Genomic DNA, 17,820 nt, shown 5'->3' with positions numbered 1-17,820 from the left:
TCTGGGATACTGGGACTCGAACCTGGGTTGGCCGCGTGCAAGGCAAACGCCCTCCCCGCTGTGCTTTCGCTCCAGCCCTGGCCCCGCCAACTCTTAACTAGCCCCGCGTCCAGATCTGACCCCCAGCAGGGACTCAGCACTGTGACTAAGGGCAGGTTCCGCACACGGGGACCTGGGCCGGCCCCCGGCCCACTGCCCGCCCCCAAGCCACAGGCCCACTGAGGAGCGGAGAGTGGGCGCCACTCACTCGGGGTAGGCGGGGTCCAGCACGCGCAGCAGCAGCTGGATGACGAGGCCGTAGAAGTTGAGGCACCGGCGCAGGAAGCTCTCGTCGAGCAGCCCCGCGTCCGCACAGGCCTTGCATCGTACCAGTTTCTGTGGAAGCAAGGGGGTGCCCGGGGATTAGCCTCTGAGGGAGCCCCTCAGGACAGCTCTCGATGCCGCCTGACAAAAGCTGGGTAAGCGTCAGTCTTCGGAAGGTACGGAGACAGCCCGAGTGTGCAAGAGCCGGGGAGGACAGGGACTTTGGACTGTCTACACAGTGGAAAACCACTGAGCTGCAAGGAAAGACGGAATCGTGCGTTTGCTGTGAGGAGGGGTCCGAAGCGTGGCAGGCGGAGTGAGGCTGGGCGGGGGAGGGGCGGTCACAGAATGAGCTTTCTGGCTCTCCGCCGAGATACGACCCGGGTGCCCACACGTTTGTGTGGCCGCTCTGTGGCTGACTGACCATGATCCGGAGGCCAGCTAGGCTACTTTTGGTACCAGCAGGTGCTTGCAACGATGTCTCTAGACTGAGAACTAAGCCATAGCCCCATGCTGCCCCAGGAAGGGAAATGATGAAATTTCTAACATAAATCTCCCTGGACTTAGTCACTAAAATACAGAAATGTCAAACCGCGCAGCCACTATTGCGGCTATGCAACTTCATATCTCTTCATTCTCAGCAATGGAAAACTTAATTATCAAATGCTTCCTTTTCAGCAGGACTGTTTTTTTGGGGGAAACTCCAACAACAATAGTGAGTTTTGTGTTGAAATATAGAATATAATCAAGGTAAAGAGAAAGTGAAGTGAAATTTATCAGCTACGCAGGCGGGGGTGGGGGGTAGGGAGGGGTAGGTATACTGGGGTTTTTGGTGGTGGGATATGTGCACTGGTGAAGGGACGGGTGTTCAAGCATTGTATAACTGAGACTTAAGCCTGAAAGCTTTGTAACTTTCCACAGGGTGTTTCAATAAAATAAATAAATTTTTTTAAAAATGAGCTTTCTCTTGTACCGGGGGCGGGGGGCCTGTAAGTATCCCCCAAGTACAGGGGAACAGCAAACGCCCAAAGGTAACAGAAACAACTGCTCGGAGTGATAGTACAGCAGGCAGAGCATTTGCCTTGTATGTGGTGACCCGGGTTCGAAGGCCAGCTCCCCATCTGGTTCCCCAGTGATTCCTGAGTGCAGGGCCGGGAGGATGCCCTGAGCATCGCCAGGAGAGGCCCCCAAACAAACAGACAGAAACAGAACTGGTTTCCAGTAGGAAGGTTGGGGGTGGGCGACAGGCACACAGACCCTGGGGTCCGATGCGTCGGGGGGGGGGGCAGCGGGCTGTGTCATGCACGAGACCCTACACTGTTAGCATCACAGCAGGCTACGGTGCCTAAGATGAAGCTTAAAAAGGTGATGTTACAGGGAGAGCCAGATACCCAAACCCAAGTCGCCAACGCTGACCTCAGGAGACCCAAAGGCAACGACCCAACTCAGAGAGGTGCCGGCCAGAAGCCCGTATGCCTAAAGCTCAACTACCCGTGACTCCGTGTTACAGCACAGAGCTCTGATACAATTAAAATAAATAAATAAACAGATGGCCTAAGCTTCGTTTTACTAACAGCCCAGAAAGGCATTTTGCAATAAAGATTAGCAGGTCAAGAGATTTTGCTTTTGAAAATCATGTCTCTGTTGAAACTCAAGGAAAACTGATTTGGATTTTTAAGCACTGATCGTGCTTCTTGTATTTTGGAAACTTGTTCTTAGTTCTGAGGCCACAAGCAGAATTTCTCAATGAGTATTATATAAATATGAAAAAAAAAAAAAAGAGCTGAAGAGGCAGTTCGTTTCAGACCCAGCAGCAAAGAGCATCTGACTGGAGCATCTGCTTTATCAGCCCACACCCCGGGGGGCACGCGAGAATCTCTCAGGCAAGGGGAGGCGTGAGTGGGCAAAGGCTGGGTCGCCCGTGCGTGCCTCACGTCACTGTCACCTCGGGCCGGGGGTGTCTGCAGTACCAGGGTATCAGGGATGGTCAGAGGGACACAGCCAGACAATCGGCCACTGGAGCCCGGGTCACCCGCGGCCAGCCAGGAAGAGCTTTATGGGGCGAACACGCCTTTCCACCGGGGCCCTCGGGTCCCTCTCCCACTCACACCGTCACACAGTCTGCACAGTCAGGGAACTACAATCCTCAGGGAAGACGGTTCCTTTAGTCAGAAATAATGGCAGTGGTGGTGGGATTAGCTGAAATACTGTCGTCATCACCGTCATCCTAATTAGCTGAAATACTACACGCCCCAAACTCAACTACCAATAACTTTGTAAATCACAGTTCTTTGATCAAAAATATATTCAAAATCTTAAAAAAATTAATCACTGTATCACTGTCGTCCCGTTTTCATCAATTTGCTTGAGCGGGCGCCAGTAACGTCTCCACTCGCCCCTGTCACATTCAGGGTCAGGGGAATGAGGCCCATTGTTGTTACTGTTTTTGGCATATCAAATGCACCACAGGTAGCTTGCCAGACTCTGCAGCGTGGGATTAAGAAAAATTAAAAAGCTGGGGCTGGAGAGAAAGAACAGCGGGTAGGGCGTTTACCTTGCACGCGGCTGACCCGGGTTCAAATCCCAGCATCCCAGATGGTCCCCTGAGCACGGCCAGGGGTAATTCCTGAGTGCAGAGCCAGGAGGAACCCCTGTGCATTGCCAGGTGTGACCCAAAAAGAAAAAAAAAAATTAAAAAGTAAATAAAAATAAAATTTAAGGAAAAAAAATTAAAATAAAGGAATAAAAAAGATAAAAGATGGTTCCCTGGCACCGCAGAGCTGCTCAGCCTGCTGGGGTGATGCTCAGTGGCAGCGCAGGCCAAAGGGTCCCTGTGGGCGTCCTTGGGACAGGAGCGTGACCGGCCACCCCGGCCCCCGCACCAGCCCCCACACAGGTGAGGTGGCAAGTCTCAGCTGGGCTCCGTGGGCTGGGGAGTCCCGAGGAAGCACGAGGAGGAAGGGGCCAGGGGCAGCGCCGGCCACCGCTGCACAGCCACGGCCACGCGCCACGGCCAAGAGGCTGGGCCGGGCCTGATCCCAAACACAGACCTTTAGCCTGGCCTGACTCGGGCCACAGGTGGTTCTGGAAGGGGTCCCTCATTCTGTGGTGGGGGGTGGTAGTGGAGGGAGGTGGGGGCGGGGAGCAGAGGGACAGCGCGGGGCAGGGAGGGCAGGGCGGGGCCGCCCGCTCGCTGGCTCCGAGGGACGCACCTTGAGCTGAGTTTTGCAGCGCTTCAGCATCTCGCGGTGCCGCGTGGCCAGCGGGGAGTCCTTCCACTGGCTCTCGTTGTTCTTCAGGTCCTCCACCGTCCTGCAAGCACAGGCCCGTCAGAGAAAGGCGCCTGCCGCAGTACCCCTCCCCCGGCTCCCCGCCCCCGAAACCAGAGGAGCCGAGCACGCGGCCCCCGCGGCCGGCTGAGGAAGGGGTCCTGCTCTCTGAGCGAGCAGCCCCCAGTGCCGGGGCTTTACACGGGACGGGCCACCAGCATGCCCGGAGCAACACACAGCTCCGCTCCTTCTGGGCGGGAGGGAAAAGCCGGCTCCCACCTATGTCCACTGACCCCTCGGTCCCTGAGCCAAGCAGCCACCCACCCGCCGGGCCCCCCGCGCTGCCCAGGCCTCCCCGTTGCACGCGGAGCCCCATCCTGACGCCCTCCTCGAGGGCTTCCCGGGCCAACGACGGCCAGCAGTGCCCGCTCCCACCAGGAGGCCGGACCCTGCTGAAGGCAGAAGTGAGGGGCGGGAAGCAGCAGCCACAGAAGCTTCCAGAAGCACGGGGAAGAGGGCTGCTGCCCGCCGCGGCCTCCTGCCGGGCCACGCACGGAGGGGGGTGTGCAGGCACGTTCTTTTCCTAGCGAATCCAGGCAGTCGGCGTGGCAGAGGCGGCCTTTAACAACACCCTTGTTATTAGGTGAACTGAGGTTTAGAGAACACCGGGGTCAAGCTCAGGCCTCACACAGCCTGGCAGGTGGGGCACCACGTGGCCCCTGCACGGCTCTGTCCGTCCCTTGGGACGTGAGTGGTGTAGCCCCACGCGTGTCCTTCCGGGGTGCAGGCTGAGTGGGGCAGGGGGCCCGGGAGAGGGCGCGAGTGGCAGCGGGGCGAGGGGACGCGCAGAGCAGGGGCCGCCGTGGGGCCTCGGGCCAGTCCTCATCTCAGGGCTCTGCGCCTCAGGACACGACTCGGGGGCGCGGAGGCTGCAGACACCGCGACAGAACCGGTGGCAGAAGCCACAGCCCAGGGGCCCGGGCACCGGGGCAGCTGGGACGGCCGCGGAGACAGAGCGGCGAGCCCGCGTGTGGCCCGGGATGAGGCGGTGGAGGCTCGCGGCGCGAGGCCCAGGACGCCAGGACTCAGAGGACCCGCGGGCCTGACCCCCAAGCCACGGCCGGCGGAAGGGACATGCTCCTTCTGGAACCTTCCTGGGGCTCACCGGCCCCCATCATTCTGAGCTCTGCGCCTGCCATCCCAGCTGTCTGAGTCTTACTGGGGGAAGGGGTCGCACCCCGCTTGGTGGTCGGGGTCGCACGGTGGCGCGTGGGGTCAGGGCAGGCCTCCCCACGCAGGGCACGGGCTGCAGGCCTCCGAGCCTTCTCCCTGCACCCCACAGCACGCCTCCTTCTCAGGGGCACCCGCTGCACTGCCATTTGGGATCCCCCAACACGGCTCCGGGTGGGGTCCCCCGAAAAGGTGGAGTGACGGGTTTTCAGCATCACCCCACCCCGGGGTGAAGAGACGCACCATCGGGGGCCGGGGAGCGGTCCCAAGGGCTCGCGCCCACGCCGCACAGCTGGAGGCCTGGGCACTGTCCCTGGTCCCTCACCTCCGAGCACCTGGCAGGAGCAGCCCAAGGAGAGCTGCTGTGGCCCCAAAACAAGTCAAAGAAACTGACAGATCTCGAGGCAAGTGGCCGCCCACGAGCTGCGTCCCGGGTGAGAGGCCCGTGGGGCTGGCCAGGGCTGTAAGGCCGACACGGGTGGACCGAAGGGAAAGTCTGGGAGAGAGAGGAACAGGCTCGGCTGGACGGCGGCCCTGGGCCGCACCCCACCACCGGGAGACACTGTCTTCGGCCAGCCGGGCCTCTCTCGGCAGAGTCTGAGCGCAGAGGGTGAGGGGCCCCGGCCGCCCGGCGCCTCCTCGCTGGAGTAACCGGGGCGGGGACGGCAAGGGCGACACGGGGGAAGGGCCAGACCAGAACAAAGCGTCTGGCTGCAACCTAACTCAGCGAGAAATTATTACCGGAGCGGAAACAGATCGCCTTGAGAATCCGGAGTGTAAAGGCTATGCCCGGAGGTGACCCAGGGTCAGGTAGGAAATCACGAAATACTCTGAACTGGGGAAGAAGACGGACGTGCCCAAGCGCTGGGCCGGCAACAGCCCCGTCTCGGGTGAAACAGGCTCCAGTGCAGATGTCAGGAAGGCGGGACAGGAGCGATTTAAGGATCTTTGTCACACCGTCCCCTCGGGCTGCGGGTCGCCAGAGCACACGGCACTCGCCAGGCACCTGCTCTACCGATTAGCGACATCTCAGACTCCTGAAGTGTCTCGCCTTCAGAAGCAACAGAGCAGGAATTAAAAGGCAAATTAAGCAAAAGGGAATTTGGGGACAGCGATTAATCTACAAAGGCTAAAAGGAGAATATTGTATAAACCGTGTGATTCTAGCTCTTGTGAATAAAAACTGCCTGAGATGAAATCAGCATCCAAACAGTCCCCCAACAAGGGAATAAAATGCATTATGAAAAGCCTCCCTCGGAGAAAGCCCTAAGCTCAGTTCCAAAGGTGAACCCCCCCGGTCATTCCAACAAACACTTCTTACAGGAGAGCTCTTCTGGAGTTCAGTCTGTGTGGCACGCAAAGTGTGGATGCCACATCGGAGAGTTAAGAAGAAATGAAAGTCACTCTAAGATTTTAAAATCCTAAACAGAACATTATTACGCTGAACAGCAAATGATACAGAGCAATGATACAAAGGCTGAGTTTAAGGCCGACGCCACTCCACCACAAAGAAGGGTGGGGCCGGGGGGACCCTCACCTAGTAGAGCTCAGCCCAGTGAGGAATAAAAACCAGGCAGCGGTGACAGCACCCGGGCCGTGTGCCTGCTTCACACGCGGGCGACCCCGGGGCCCGCATCCTGGGTGTGGCCCCCAAAGCATAAACCACTAACACTGGGCGGCGCCCACACAGGATCACACAGCTAAGTGGGGGGTCATCATACATTTGTCTTAAAATATATTTTGTGATTCATTTCGATCTGCCCACCTACTGTGCGGGCCAGGAGCCAGGGCTGTGGGAAGAAGAGGGGGGTCCGGGGAACCCTGAGCACAGGACCACCCAGCTACCAGACACGGCGGAAACCGGGCCGAGCAACAGGGCCACAGGGCGGGCACTGGCCTTGCCACGGCTGACCCGGGTTCCGTACGGTCCCCCAGGCCCCGCCAGCAGTGAGCTCAGAGTCAGGAGTCAGCCCTGAGCCCCTCAAACCAGCCCCTGCCAGCACAGAAGGTGAAAACTAACCTCTCCCGACAAGGTCACTGAGGTGCTCACGCTATGGGAAAAGCCTGGCGCTGAAGAACACAGGCGCCAGGGACAGTTCAGGGGGCGGGGCCCGGCACTAGAGGGTCCCGGCACGGGGGGGGGGGGGGGGGAGAGACAGAGACAGACACGGAGAAACAGAGAGGGGAGAGAGAGAAGGGGAGGGAGGGAGGGAGGGAGGGAAAGAGAGAGAGAGAGGGAGAACAATGCGCTGGTGCAAGTCTTTCTCGGCTGGGAAAGCTGAGCCAGTGGGGAAGTCCTTCCATCACAGGCCAACACGGTAGGGGCAGAGCAAAAGAGAGCAGAGGAGGGCAGGGAGGGAGGGAGGGAGGGATGGAGGAAGGAAGGAAGGAAAGAAGGGAGGGAGGGAAGAAGGAGGGAAGGAGGAAAAGATAAAAGGAAGGGAGGAAGGAGAAAAAGATGGAAGGAGGGAGGGGGGAAGGAAGGGAGGGAGGGAGGGAGGGAGGGAGGGATGAGAGGGAGGGAGGGAGGAAGGGAGGGAGGGAGGGGGGAAGGAGGAAGGCCGCCTGGGAAGCACAAGGCGCACCCCCCCGGGGCCCAGGGCCCTGGCTGTGCCCGCGTGTGTGCTGCACTCGGGGCCCCGGGCTCGACGCCCTCCCGTACTGCAGGGCCCAGCGCTGCCAGGACTCCCCTGAGCACAGCAAGCGGAGCCCGGGCCGGCCGCGGGCACCCACCTGTTGAGCTCTCGGATGGCGCGGAGCCTGCGGATGTAGCGGCGGCAGCTGGGCAGGACGGAGAGGTGGTGGGCGTGCAGGGTGAGGAAGAAGCACTCCGTGGGGAACTTCGGCTCAGAAAACGGAGGCTGGTCTCCATCTGGGAAGACAACCCCGTCACTCAGTCCCGGGACCAAAGCAGAGCAGAGAGCACCGAATCCTGAAGCACAAACTCCCCCTGGCCGTGCCAGAAGCTCAAGCTTGCGCATCTGTCCCTGCTCCTGGACTCAAGTCACACTGAGAGGGACGCTGTGGGCGCCGCGTGGAACTGGCCTGGGTGGCCGTCGCTCGTGGCGGGCCTGTGTCTGCCCTGCCGATGCGTTTCACACGGCCGTTTTCACATTCACACAGACCTCGGGCGTTTCCAATGTGGCCTTGGGTGACGGGAAGAAACTCCCCTGGGCGTTTCCTCCCAGCACCAGTGTCCGCTGCTCTCTCCCCACTACAGCTGGGACCCGGAGGGGCTTTATACAAAACACAACACCCCTCACCTTTCAACTTCGGAAGCACATTTCATAGAGTGGAACTATTGACAATGGTAACATTACTGTTTGTCGTGGGGCCACCCCGGTGGTGCTTAGTGCTGACTCCTGCTCTGCACTCAGGAATCACTCCTGGAGGTTTCGGGGACCCATATGGAATGCTGGGGATGGACCCCAGGTCAGCCACCTACAAGGCCAACGACTCTCCAGCCCTGAGAATGACAGCAGCATAACGGCTGCGGATCAGCAGAATCCTTCACTCTGTCGTCCGTGTCTTCATAAACTTACTTTAACAGATAATTTGCAGTTTAATAATGACAATGTGAACCATTCTGTATCTAATTCCTCCATGTGCTCTTCCCCATAAAAATGCTCATTTGCTGGGACATACGCTGCTAACAGTGCCTCGGTGATGGGCCCTACAACTTATAGATTTCATTTCCAGGTTTTGCTTGGGCCTTGCCTATTTCCAACAGCTCTGCTACTGCACACCACAGCATCTGCTACGTCTTTGGCACAGGGATAATTACATCGTATCTTAGGAATGTGGCTAAATAACATGGATTATAGTATAGAAGAGAAGATGAACATTTCGGATTCCTTTAAAATAATCCTACTTGAGGCTGAAGCGACAGTAGATAGCACAGCAGCTATGGCGTTTGCCTTGTAGAGGCCGACCCCGGTTCAACCCCTGTCAGCCCATATGGTCCCCCGAGCACCGCCAGGAGTAATTCCTGAGTGCAGAGCCAGGAGCAACCCTGAGCATCCTGGGTGTGACCCAAAATACAAACAAACAAATAAATAAAATAATCCTTTCTGGGGGCTGGAGAGATAGTAAAGGAGTAAGGAATTTGCCCTGACAAGGCAGCCGGACCCGGCCCTGGACAGCTGACTTCTGCCAGGGGTCACTCCTGGACACACAGCCTGGGACAGCCCCTGACCACCACCAGGGGTGGCCACCTCCGTCCCAAATTACAAGTGTACATAAAATGATGTCTTCATATTTACAATTTATCAAGAAAATCCACATGAGCAAACGAGAGCACAGCAAGCAGCTTTGGCCGATGTCTGTGTGTGTCCACACACACACCACACCTGTACCTCGCCCGTTTGCGCCGCATCTGTTTGGTCTGGGCTAACCTCAGCCACTCCTGTGGTATTCACTGTGTCGTGTGTCTCTGGCCTACCCGTCCCCTTCTGCAATGGCGGAGCACCAGCACCCGGAGAGAGACGTAAGGGGCTGGAGCCAGGGGACAGCAGGGAGGGCGCCTGGCTTGCAAGCAGCCATCTGGGTCCGACTCTCTGGATCCCATATGGTCCCCAAGCCCGCCCGGAGCCAGGCAGGCCCGAGCACCGCCAGGAGCGGCCCCCTCCACAAGGGAAGGTCCGTCTCCCGGCGCGGGAAGGCGCCTCTCCCACGGCCCCAGCAGCACTCACAGAGCTCGGCCAGCCACTCGGTCACATCCTCCATCGTGGCGTTCACCCGCGTCTCGTCGCTGGGGAGCACGATCCGGCACCGCGGGTGGAATATGTACGTGGGGTCCACGGTCTCCAGCTTGATCTTGGTGCTCAGCTGCTGCAGCGCCCAGAGGAAGTTGAGCATGAAGCCGTCCGTGGACACGAGCCGGTCATCGGCCTGCAGAGAAGGGAGAGGCGGCTTCGGGGTGAGGGGCTGGGCAGAGACGGAACCCAACTTTACAAGCAAGGTGAGGGCGCCTTGGAGGACAGGCTGTACTCGACAGAGATACCACAAGAAAGGAAAATTACAGGCCAATACCCCTGAGGAACACAGATGCAAAGATCCTCAACAAAAAAATTAGCAAGTAGAATCCAACAACTCATCAAAAAGATCATACACCACGACCAAGCAGGATTCATCCCGGGGAAGCATTCGCAAGTCATTCAACATAATCCATCATATCGATGAAAGCATGATCATATCAATAGACGGAGAGAAAGCATTTGACAAGTTTATGATGAAAACTCTCAGCAAAATGGGAACTGAAGGAACTTTCCTCAATATATTCAAAGCCATTTATCACAAGCCCATGGCAAGCATTACTCTCAATGGGGAAAAACTAAAAGGCTGCCTTCTAAGATCAGGGACAGAAAACGGAGGCCCCCTCTCGCCACTTCTATTCAATATAGTACTGGAAGTACTTGCCATAGCAGTTAGGCAAGAAAAAGATATTAAAGGTATCCAGATAGGAAAGGACGAAATCAAGCCCTCACTATTTGCAGATGATTATGATACTATACTTAGAGAACCCTCAAGCCTCCACAAAGAAGCTCCTAGAAACAATAGACTTGTATAGTAAAGTCGCAGGCTACAAAATCAATACCCAAAAGTTCCTGGTTTTCCTATATGCAAATAATGAGAGAAGAAAGTGATATGGAGAAAAAAAAAATCCCGTTCACAATCGTGTCTCAGAAAATCAATTACCTCAGAATCAGCTTAACTAAGGAGGTAAAGGACCTGTACAGAGAAAACTACAAAATGCTACTTCAAGAAATAAGAGGACACATGGAAACACATCCCCTGCTCATTGATTGGGAGAATTAACATTGTCAAAATAACAATACTTCCCAAAGCATTATACAGATTCGATGGATTCTATAAGGATACCCATGACATTCTTCAAAGAAACTGATCAAACACCCCTGAAATTCATATGGAACAAAAAGCCCCCATGAATAACTAAAGTAATTCTTGGGGGAAAAAATGATGGGAGGCATCACCTTCCCCAACCTCAAACTGTACTTACTACAAAGCAGTAATAATTAAACCAGCATGGTATTGGAAGACAGACAGATCCACAGACCAATGTAATAGGGTTGAGTATCCTTACAAACACCCTCAAATATATAATCATCTAATCTTTGATAAGCAAGAAATACAAAGTGGAGCAAGGAAAGCCTCTTTAACAAATAGTGCTGGGAAAACTGGATGGCTAAATGTAAAAAAATCATTCAGACTTCTACTTAACACCATGAACAAAAAGTCAGATCAAGATGGATTAAAGACCTCAACATCAGACTAGAATCCATAAGGTACATTGAAGAAAAGGTCGGCAAAACCCTCCACAACATTGAAGCTAACGGAATCTTCAAAGATGAACTGCCACTGACCAAGCAAGTGGAAGCAAAGATAAACAAATGGGACTATCTTAAACTAAGAAGCTTCTGCACCTCAAAAGAAACAGTGACCAGAATACAGTCTACAGAATAGGAAAAGACATTCATCCAATACCCTTCTGATAAGGGGCTAATATCAAGGATGTACAAGGCACTGTTGAACTCTACAAGAAGAAAACATCCAATCCCATCAGAAAATGGAGCAATGAAATGAACAGAAACTTTCTCAAAGAAGAAATTCGCGTGACCAAAAGGCACAAGAAAAAATGCTTTTCATGACTAATAATCAGGGAGATGTAGATCAAAACAACAATAGATATCATCTCACACCAGAAACTGGCCCACATCCAAAAGACCAAATGCAACCGGTGTTGGCATGGATGTGGGGAGAAAGGGACTCTCCTTCACTGGTGGTGGGAATGCCGACTGGTCCAGCCTTTTTGGAAAGCAATATGGACATTTCTGAGAAAAACTAGAAATTGAGCTCCCATTTGACCCAGCAATACCAATCTAGGAACATATCCTGAGAGTGTAAAGAAACACAGCTGAAATGACACCTACACCTGTACATTCATTGCAGCACTGTTCACGGTAGCCAGAATCTGAAGACAACCGGAGTGCCCGAGAACAGGTGACTGGTTAAAGAAACTGTGATACATCTACACAATGGAATACCATGCAGCTTTTACAAAAAAAGTCATGAAATTTGCTTATAAGTCGATGGACATAGAGAGTATCATGCTAAGCAAAATGAGTGAGAAAGAGAGGAATAGATATAGAAGGACTGCACTCATTTGTTGAATATAAAATATCATAATATGAGGGGCCGGAGCGATAGCACAGCGGGTAGGGCGTTTGCCTTGCACTTGGCCAACCCGGGTTCGATCCCCGGCATCCCATATGGTCCCCCAAGCACCGCCAGGAGTAATTCCTGAGTGCAGAGCCAGGAGTAACCCCTGAGCATCGCTGGGTGTGACCCAAAAAGCAAAAAAAAAAAAAAAATCATAATATGAGACTAACACCCAAGGACAGTAAAGACAAGGGCCAGGAAGAGTGCTCCACGCCGGAAAGCCTGCCGTATGAGCTGGGGAGAAGGCAGCTGGGATGGAGAAGGGATCACTGAGTCAGTGACGGTTGAAGGGATCGCTCGGGATGGGAGATGTGTGCCGGAAGTAGGGAAAGACCAAATGTGATGGGCTCTCAGTATCTGCATTGCAAATTATAATGCCCAAAAGTAGAGAGAAAAAGGGAAATTGTCTGCATAGAGGCAGGGGGAGGGGGGGCTGGGAGGAGAGGGATGCTGGGGACACTGGTGGTGGAGAATGTGCATTGGTGGAGGGTTGGCTGTTCCCTCATTGTATGACTGAAACTCAAACATGAAAGTTTTATAACTGTAGCTCACGGTGATTCAATAAAAAAATTTTTAAAAAAGGGGCTGGAGCAATAGCACAGCGGGGAGGGCGTTTGCCTTCAACACAGGCGACCCAGGTTCGATTCCCAACATCCCATATGGTCCCTGAGCACTGCCAGGGGTAATTCCTGAGTGCAGAGCCAGGAGTAACCCCTGAGCATTGATGGGTGTGAAACCCCCCCCACACACACACACAAAAAAAAAATTAAAAAAAAAAACAAAAACAAAAACCAACAACCTGAAGATAAAAGAAGTACAGGCTGTACCAATACCAGCTCCTCACTGGCAGGGACGAGCCCGGGCGGGAAGCCTGCAGCCCTTTCTGGTCGACCCTCCCGGGGCCCCGACAAGGCGCAGGTCACGCTTTACCTCCAGGGCAAACTCCGAGAACTGAAACGGCCAAGGCCCCCGAACCAGCAGAAACACAGCGAATGTCGAACGTCACTTCCTTCTCTCTCCCCCAGCTCAAGAGTGTCAGAATTATTTGCACGAGCTGCCGGGTGCCCCTCACAGCCAGCCTGAGAGTCCTAACGCCACCGCCCGACACCAGGTGACAGCCTGACGGAGGGTCCCTCACAGACAAGGTTCGCTCCCCCCACTGGGCGAGCGGGCCACTCCACAGGACACCCGGAGACTTGGCAGGAGCCGGCCAGGTCCTACCACCCGAGATGGGGTCCAGGCTGGGGACAGTCACACCGGGACCACAGGAGCACACGGGCGCCCCGTGCAGTGCAGACACTCACCCCAGTGCTGGCCACGGCGTCAGTGGCCCCTTGCAGAAAGTCCTCCCGCTCCAGCCCGTGGCCCGCTCTCTCTCCTGCCCACGGTCCCGACCCCCAGACAGCAGGCGGGCTTGTCCCCGGCCCACTCCTCCCCCCTTCCCGCTCATACAGCACCCCGGAAACGCAGCGTCCAGCTTCGCAACACGGAGCCCAAACGGCAGCTCCTCAGCGGCCCGGGCCCTGGCTTCAGCCCCTTCCCTCCGGGCAGGAGAGTGGACGCCCCGCCCGCCCGGCCGCTTCCAGCCCCCTACCTGCATCTGGGCCTTCTTCATGTTGGCGTTGACCACGGCCGCCATGTAGCTGAGCGCGGCCTCCCGCGTCTCCCCGTTGAGCAGGATGCTGTGCAGGATCTTGAAGAGCTCTTGCTAAGGGCGGGAACACACGGGACGGCTCAACGCTCACAGCGCGTCACTCCTGGCCCGAGAACAAGCTCGCTCGGGCTCCTGGGCTCGCTCCACCCCAGAAAGCTGCCCCTCACGACAGAGGGGAGAGAACGCGAGGACGAAAGGGACAGACGCGACAGGCAACGGTGGAGGGCGGAGTGGACACACGTGGTCAGGGGTTCTGTGCAGCAGCTGCTGCTACAAAGCCGCCCCTGTCCTGGAAGCGACCTGCACTGGCTCCGACCCGCCCGCGAAGGCGCCAAGGGCAGCCCCGTGCTCTCACCCTTCCCAGCTCCAGGTAATGCTGCAGCGACTGGCTGACCACGCGAGTATTTTCCAGGGTAATGGCCGGCCCTGAGAAATATTTTTCGACCACTTTAGCCTGCAGGAAGGAAAGAAAACCCAGTGAGCTGGAACGAAGGGCCGGGCAGGGAGCCAAATGCTGCACGGCCAAGTGCAAACGGTCACGGTACTTACGTCATCTTCCGCAAAGACCGAGAAGCTGAAGAAAGCCCCCAAGTAAGACAGTCTCTGCAGCTCCCGCCCGGAGCCGGGGCTTAAGGCTTTCGGCAACCACAGCGGCAAAGAAGCGACCTAGGCGCAGAAACGAAACGGAAACAGAAGCGGGGGAGGAGGGTCAGGCCAAGCTGGTGCGGCAGACTGCAACGCAGAGGTGGCCCTGACCAAGGCTGCGCCCGCTCCAGCCCCCACCCGTGGCTGAGACGACCCCCTCACTGTACAGGCAGTGTTCCTTATTCGAGAGGACCTTCAGGCCACGGGCAATGGCCACTGAGCTACATCCTGGGCCCCAGGATATTCTTTCAGGCTGAAATGGGCTACTAGGGCTCGAGGAAACAGTCCCCTGGATTTCCCTGGGTGACTTGTCCAAAACACTGTCACTAAAAGTAAACAATAGCCTCACCCCAGGAAAGGCCCGCACGGTCCTCGGAGACACGCGAGCACTGCTGGGGCCCCCTGCCCCGCCTGGCCAGGGACTCGGGGAGGTGCTTACCAGATTGCACACGGGGTGAGTCTTCCCAAACTTGGTCTCACACAGCTCCCCCAGAGCCTGGAAGAAGGGGAGAGGGCGTCAGCGATGCCCGCCCCACCTGTTAGTAAAAACGCTGACGCCAACTCCGAGGGCTAGTGGGGAAGGCTGGTGCCCGGCACGAGTGTCTGGACAGACGAATGGACAGACAGACAGACAGACAGACACACACACACACACACACACACACATACACACACACACACACACACACACAGGAGCTGTGGGAGCAGATGGTCCCCCAGGCACCACGGCTTGGCTTGAAGGCCCCGACAGCCATGGACCAACTCCCCCCGGGCCCCCCAGAATGCCAAGGGCTCCGGGGCGCCTCTGGTTCACCAACATACGCTCACACACCACGAAACGCTTCACACCCTAGACACTCGGAACAGAAGATCCCTCTGAGATAAGCTCAAAGGACATTTCAGCTACCGGCTCTCCAGACACGATTTTAAAGAGAGACCCCACCCCCACCCCGTGGAGATCAAGGAGCCTATTTGAACCTATAAATGGGTTTTCCCGAGCATCTCCCTCTGTCTGAAACACGCTCCCAAGCTCCGGGTGACTCGTCTCGCCAGTGCTCCCAGGGACATAATTACTCCGCTGAAGCTCAAGCATTCAGCACCCCAGGGCGCGTGCCTGGTCCCCATCTCTGGGTTCAGGGCTCCCCTTTCCTCCAGGGCAGGTCCCCACCCTCCGGGAGAGAAGCCGGGGAAACGCCCCTGCACGTCAGCCCCCGAGATGTGGCTGCGGGAGGTCCAGCCGGGCCCACGCGAGCTGCCTGTGAATAATACAACTGTCCTGGTGGCCTGGACGCTGCTACGGCACGGGGCCAGCCTGAAGCTCGGGAGTGCTGCACGGGGGGCAGGACACAGGCCTGAGACACCGCAGGGCTCCAGAGAAGGGATGCGTTCGGGCGCCAGGTCCCAGCCCAGAGCACAGCGGGGAGGGCGCTTGCCTCGCACGCAGCCGAGCAGGGTTCAATCCTCAGGATCCCATACGGCCCCTCAGCCCTGCCAGGAGTGACCCCTGAACGCTGAGCCAAGCCCTGAGCATCACCCGTGTGGCCCCTAACCAACCACCCCCGGGGGCGATTCCAATGCCATCATCACAGTGTCATCGGGCCCTCGCCGCACCGCAGGCCGCCGATCTGGACCACGAAAGCCTTTGGCTTCTGACAGAGGATGCTCTGGGGACACCCGACACGCACATGAAGCAGGACTTGGGAGAGTGACAATGACAGCCTGGACGCGGGCTACCAGGCTTCCCCCGTCTGTCACGCAGCAGGGCTGGAAGGTTCTGTTAGGGAACACTGAACCCCAGCCCCTAGAAGGCCTTCAGGACTGGACTCACGGGCCCTGCTCCCCTCCGAGGGACCCCGCTAGGGATGCTCACGGGCCCTGCTCCCCTCTGAGGGACCCCGCTAGGGATGCTCACGGGCCCTGCTCCCCTCCGAGGGGCCCCGCTAGGGGGCCTCACCAGCTCCTGCTCCCCTGACTCCCCCGCTGGGGTGCTCTCTGCTCTCACGGTGCCGGCTGACCCTCTGGCGCCCAGCCTGGGCATCTGCCACAGGGGACCACTGGACTGTGTCTCCGTCGCTCTCCCAGCTGCCGTGCAGCACCCCGAGGGGAGGCACCCTGTCCCTCCAGTGCCCGTGTCCCCAGGCCCCGCCCAGGGAGGGGGAAGTCAGGGACTGGAGGATGGAGAAGGCAGCAGATCCAGGACAGAAAGGGATGGGGACCCCCCCCCCGACTCTGGGTTCCAGGCCCACAAGTTCTGAGTTTCGCTGTCAGCCTGTGGGTTTCTGAACCACCTGTGATACCTGAGGGGAGTTTTCTCCTGAATTTCAGTGAGGCAACTCGAGAAGGAAAGAGCCGAGTGCCTCGTGGGTCCTAAAGTCTCCGTAAGAGCTGCCAGCAGGCCAACCTGTGCCCGCGGGGCGGGGGCATCAGCAGCCTGATGGTGCCTGCAGCCTTCCTGACACCCCAAGTGCCTCTGGCTAGACCCCAACAACTTGGGACCAAGTTTCCCGGAAAATTAAACAGCCAAAAGTTAGGTATGTGGGAGTCATGCCCACAAACCACCTCCAGTACATACAAGCTCAGTTATGGGCCTCGCTTCAGAGACCCATAAATAAATCTTGAAAGAGATCAAAATCAGAGAATCTCAGAAAAGAGCAGCACACTGCAGAGATGTCCCCCCACCCCGTGCCAGGCTTACTTCACCAGGGCACCTGGGATGGGGCAGGTGTATCCCGGCAAACGCAAACCTCCAGAACCCAGTCGCTGCCACGCTCACAGCCGACCTTCACAGGCTCGTCCCAAGCCCCAAGTGTAAGAGAATGAACCTGCTGGAAAACCCACATATGCGGAACCAGTGACTGACAACCCCAGGCTTCGCGCAGTCAGGGATGGGCAACCTCCCCCCATCTCCCCGCCCTTCCGGTTCCCTGGCAGTCCAGCCCACAAACTGCCTCTGGGCGCCATTTAAGCACATTAACCACCATGACTCAGACTCACAAATGAATCTTGGAAGAGAGCAGCATGCCACAGGGATGCCTCCGGACCCCAAATATTTAAAAATTTTAGAATTCCAGGAGCTTTCCTCGGCCATGCAACATCTTATACCATTCATAACAAGCAACACAAAACAAACTATTTAGCATCTGCCTATGGGGCAGGCTTGGGTAGTGGTGGGAAATTTTAAAATACCGGTAGTGGGAAGGTGTAATGGTGGTGGGACTGTGTTTAAACGTAAACAATTACTGTGAACAAATTTATGAAAATAAAATATAAAAATTTTTTTAAAAAAGCCGCTGTTCCTGAGGACATTCAGGATGGACTGTCCTCTGCCCTGCTGGCCCCAGCCTGCCTGAAGAAAACCCTCAGGAACCAGGACGGCAAGCAAGAAAACCACCGTGAGCCTCCTTCAGAAAGTCACGACAAAAAGATGAATAATAGGGGCCGGAGCCTAGTACAGCGGGGAGGGCGCTTACCCTGCATGCGG

General features: G+C 56.6%; 1 protein-coding gene across 1 annotated transcript in view; it reads right to left on the bottom strand.

Annotated features, from left to right (window-relative positions):
- The window catches only part of UBE4B (ubiquitination factor E4B), an 87,155-nt gene that overhangs the window by 17,111 nt on the left and 52,224 nt on the right, over positions 1 to 17,820 (bottom strand). The window contains exons 11-18 of the mRNA XM_055138596.1: positions 14,779 to 14,835; positions 14,244 to 14,360; positions 14,050 to 14,148; positions 13,635 to 13,748; positions 9,493 to 9,691; positions 7,535 to 7,673; positions 3,516 to 3,615; positions 248 to 375 (exon numbers count right to left, since the gene is read on the bottom strand). Coding sequence (XP_054994571.1) covers positions 248 to 375; positions 3,516 to 3,615; positions 7,535 to 7,673; positions 9,493 to 9,691; positions 13,635 to 13,748; positions 14,050 to 14,148; positions 14,244 to 14,360; positions 14,779 to 14,835 — 953 coding nt within the window. The remainder of the gene's footprint in view (positions 1 to 247; positions 376 to 3,515; positions 3,616 to 7,534; positions 7,674 to 9,492; positions 9,692 to 13,634; positions 13,749 to 14,049; positions 14,149 to 14,243; positions 14,361 to 14,778; positions 14,836 to 17,820) is intronic.

This window comes from Sorex araneus, chromosome 5 (assembly GCF_027595985.1).
Source record: "Sorex araneus isolate mSorAra2 chromosome 5, mSorAra2.pri, whole genome shotgun sequence".
In the NCBI taxonomy this organism is placed as follows: Eukaryota; Metazoa; Chordata; class Mammalia; order Eulipotyphla; family Soricidae; genus Sorex; species Sorex araneus.
Note: the sequence above shows the minus strand (reverse complement) of the source record. Positions and strands in the feature narration are given on the sequence as shown.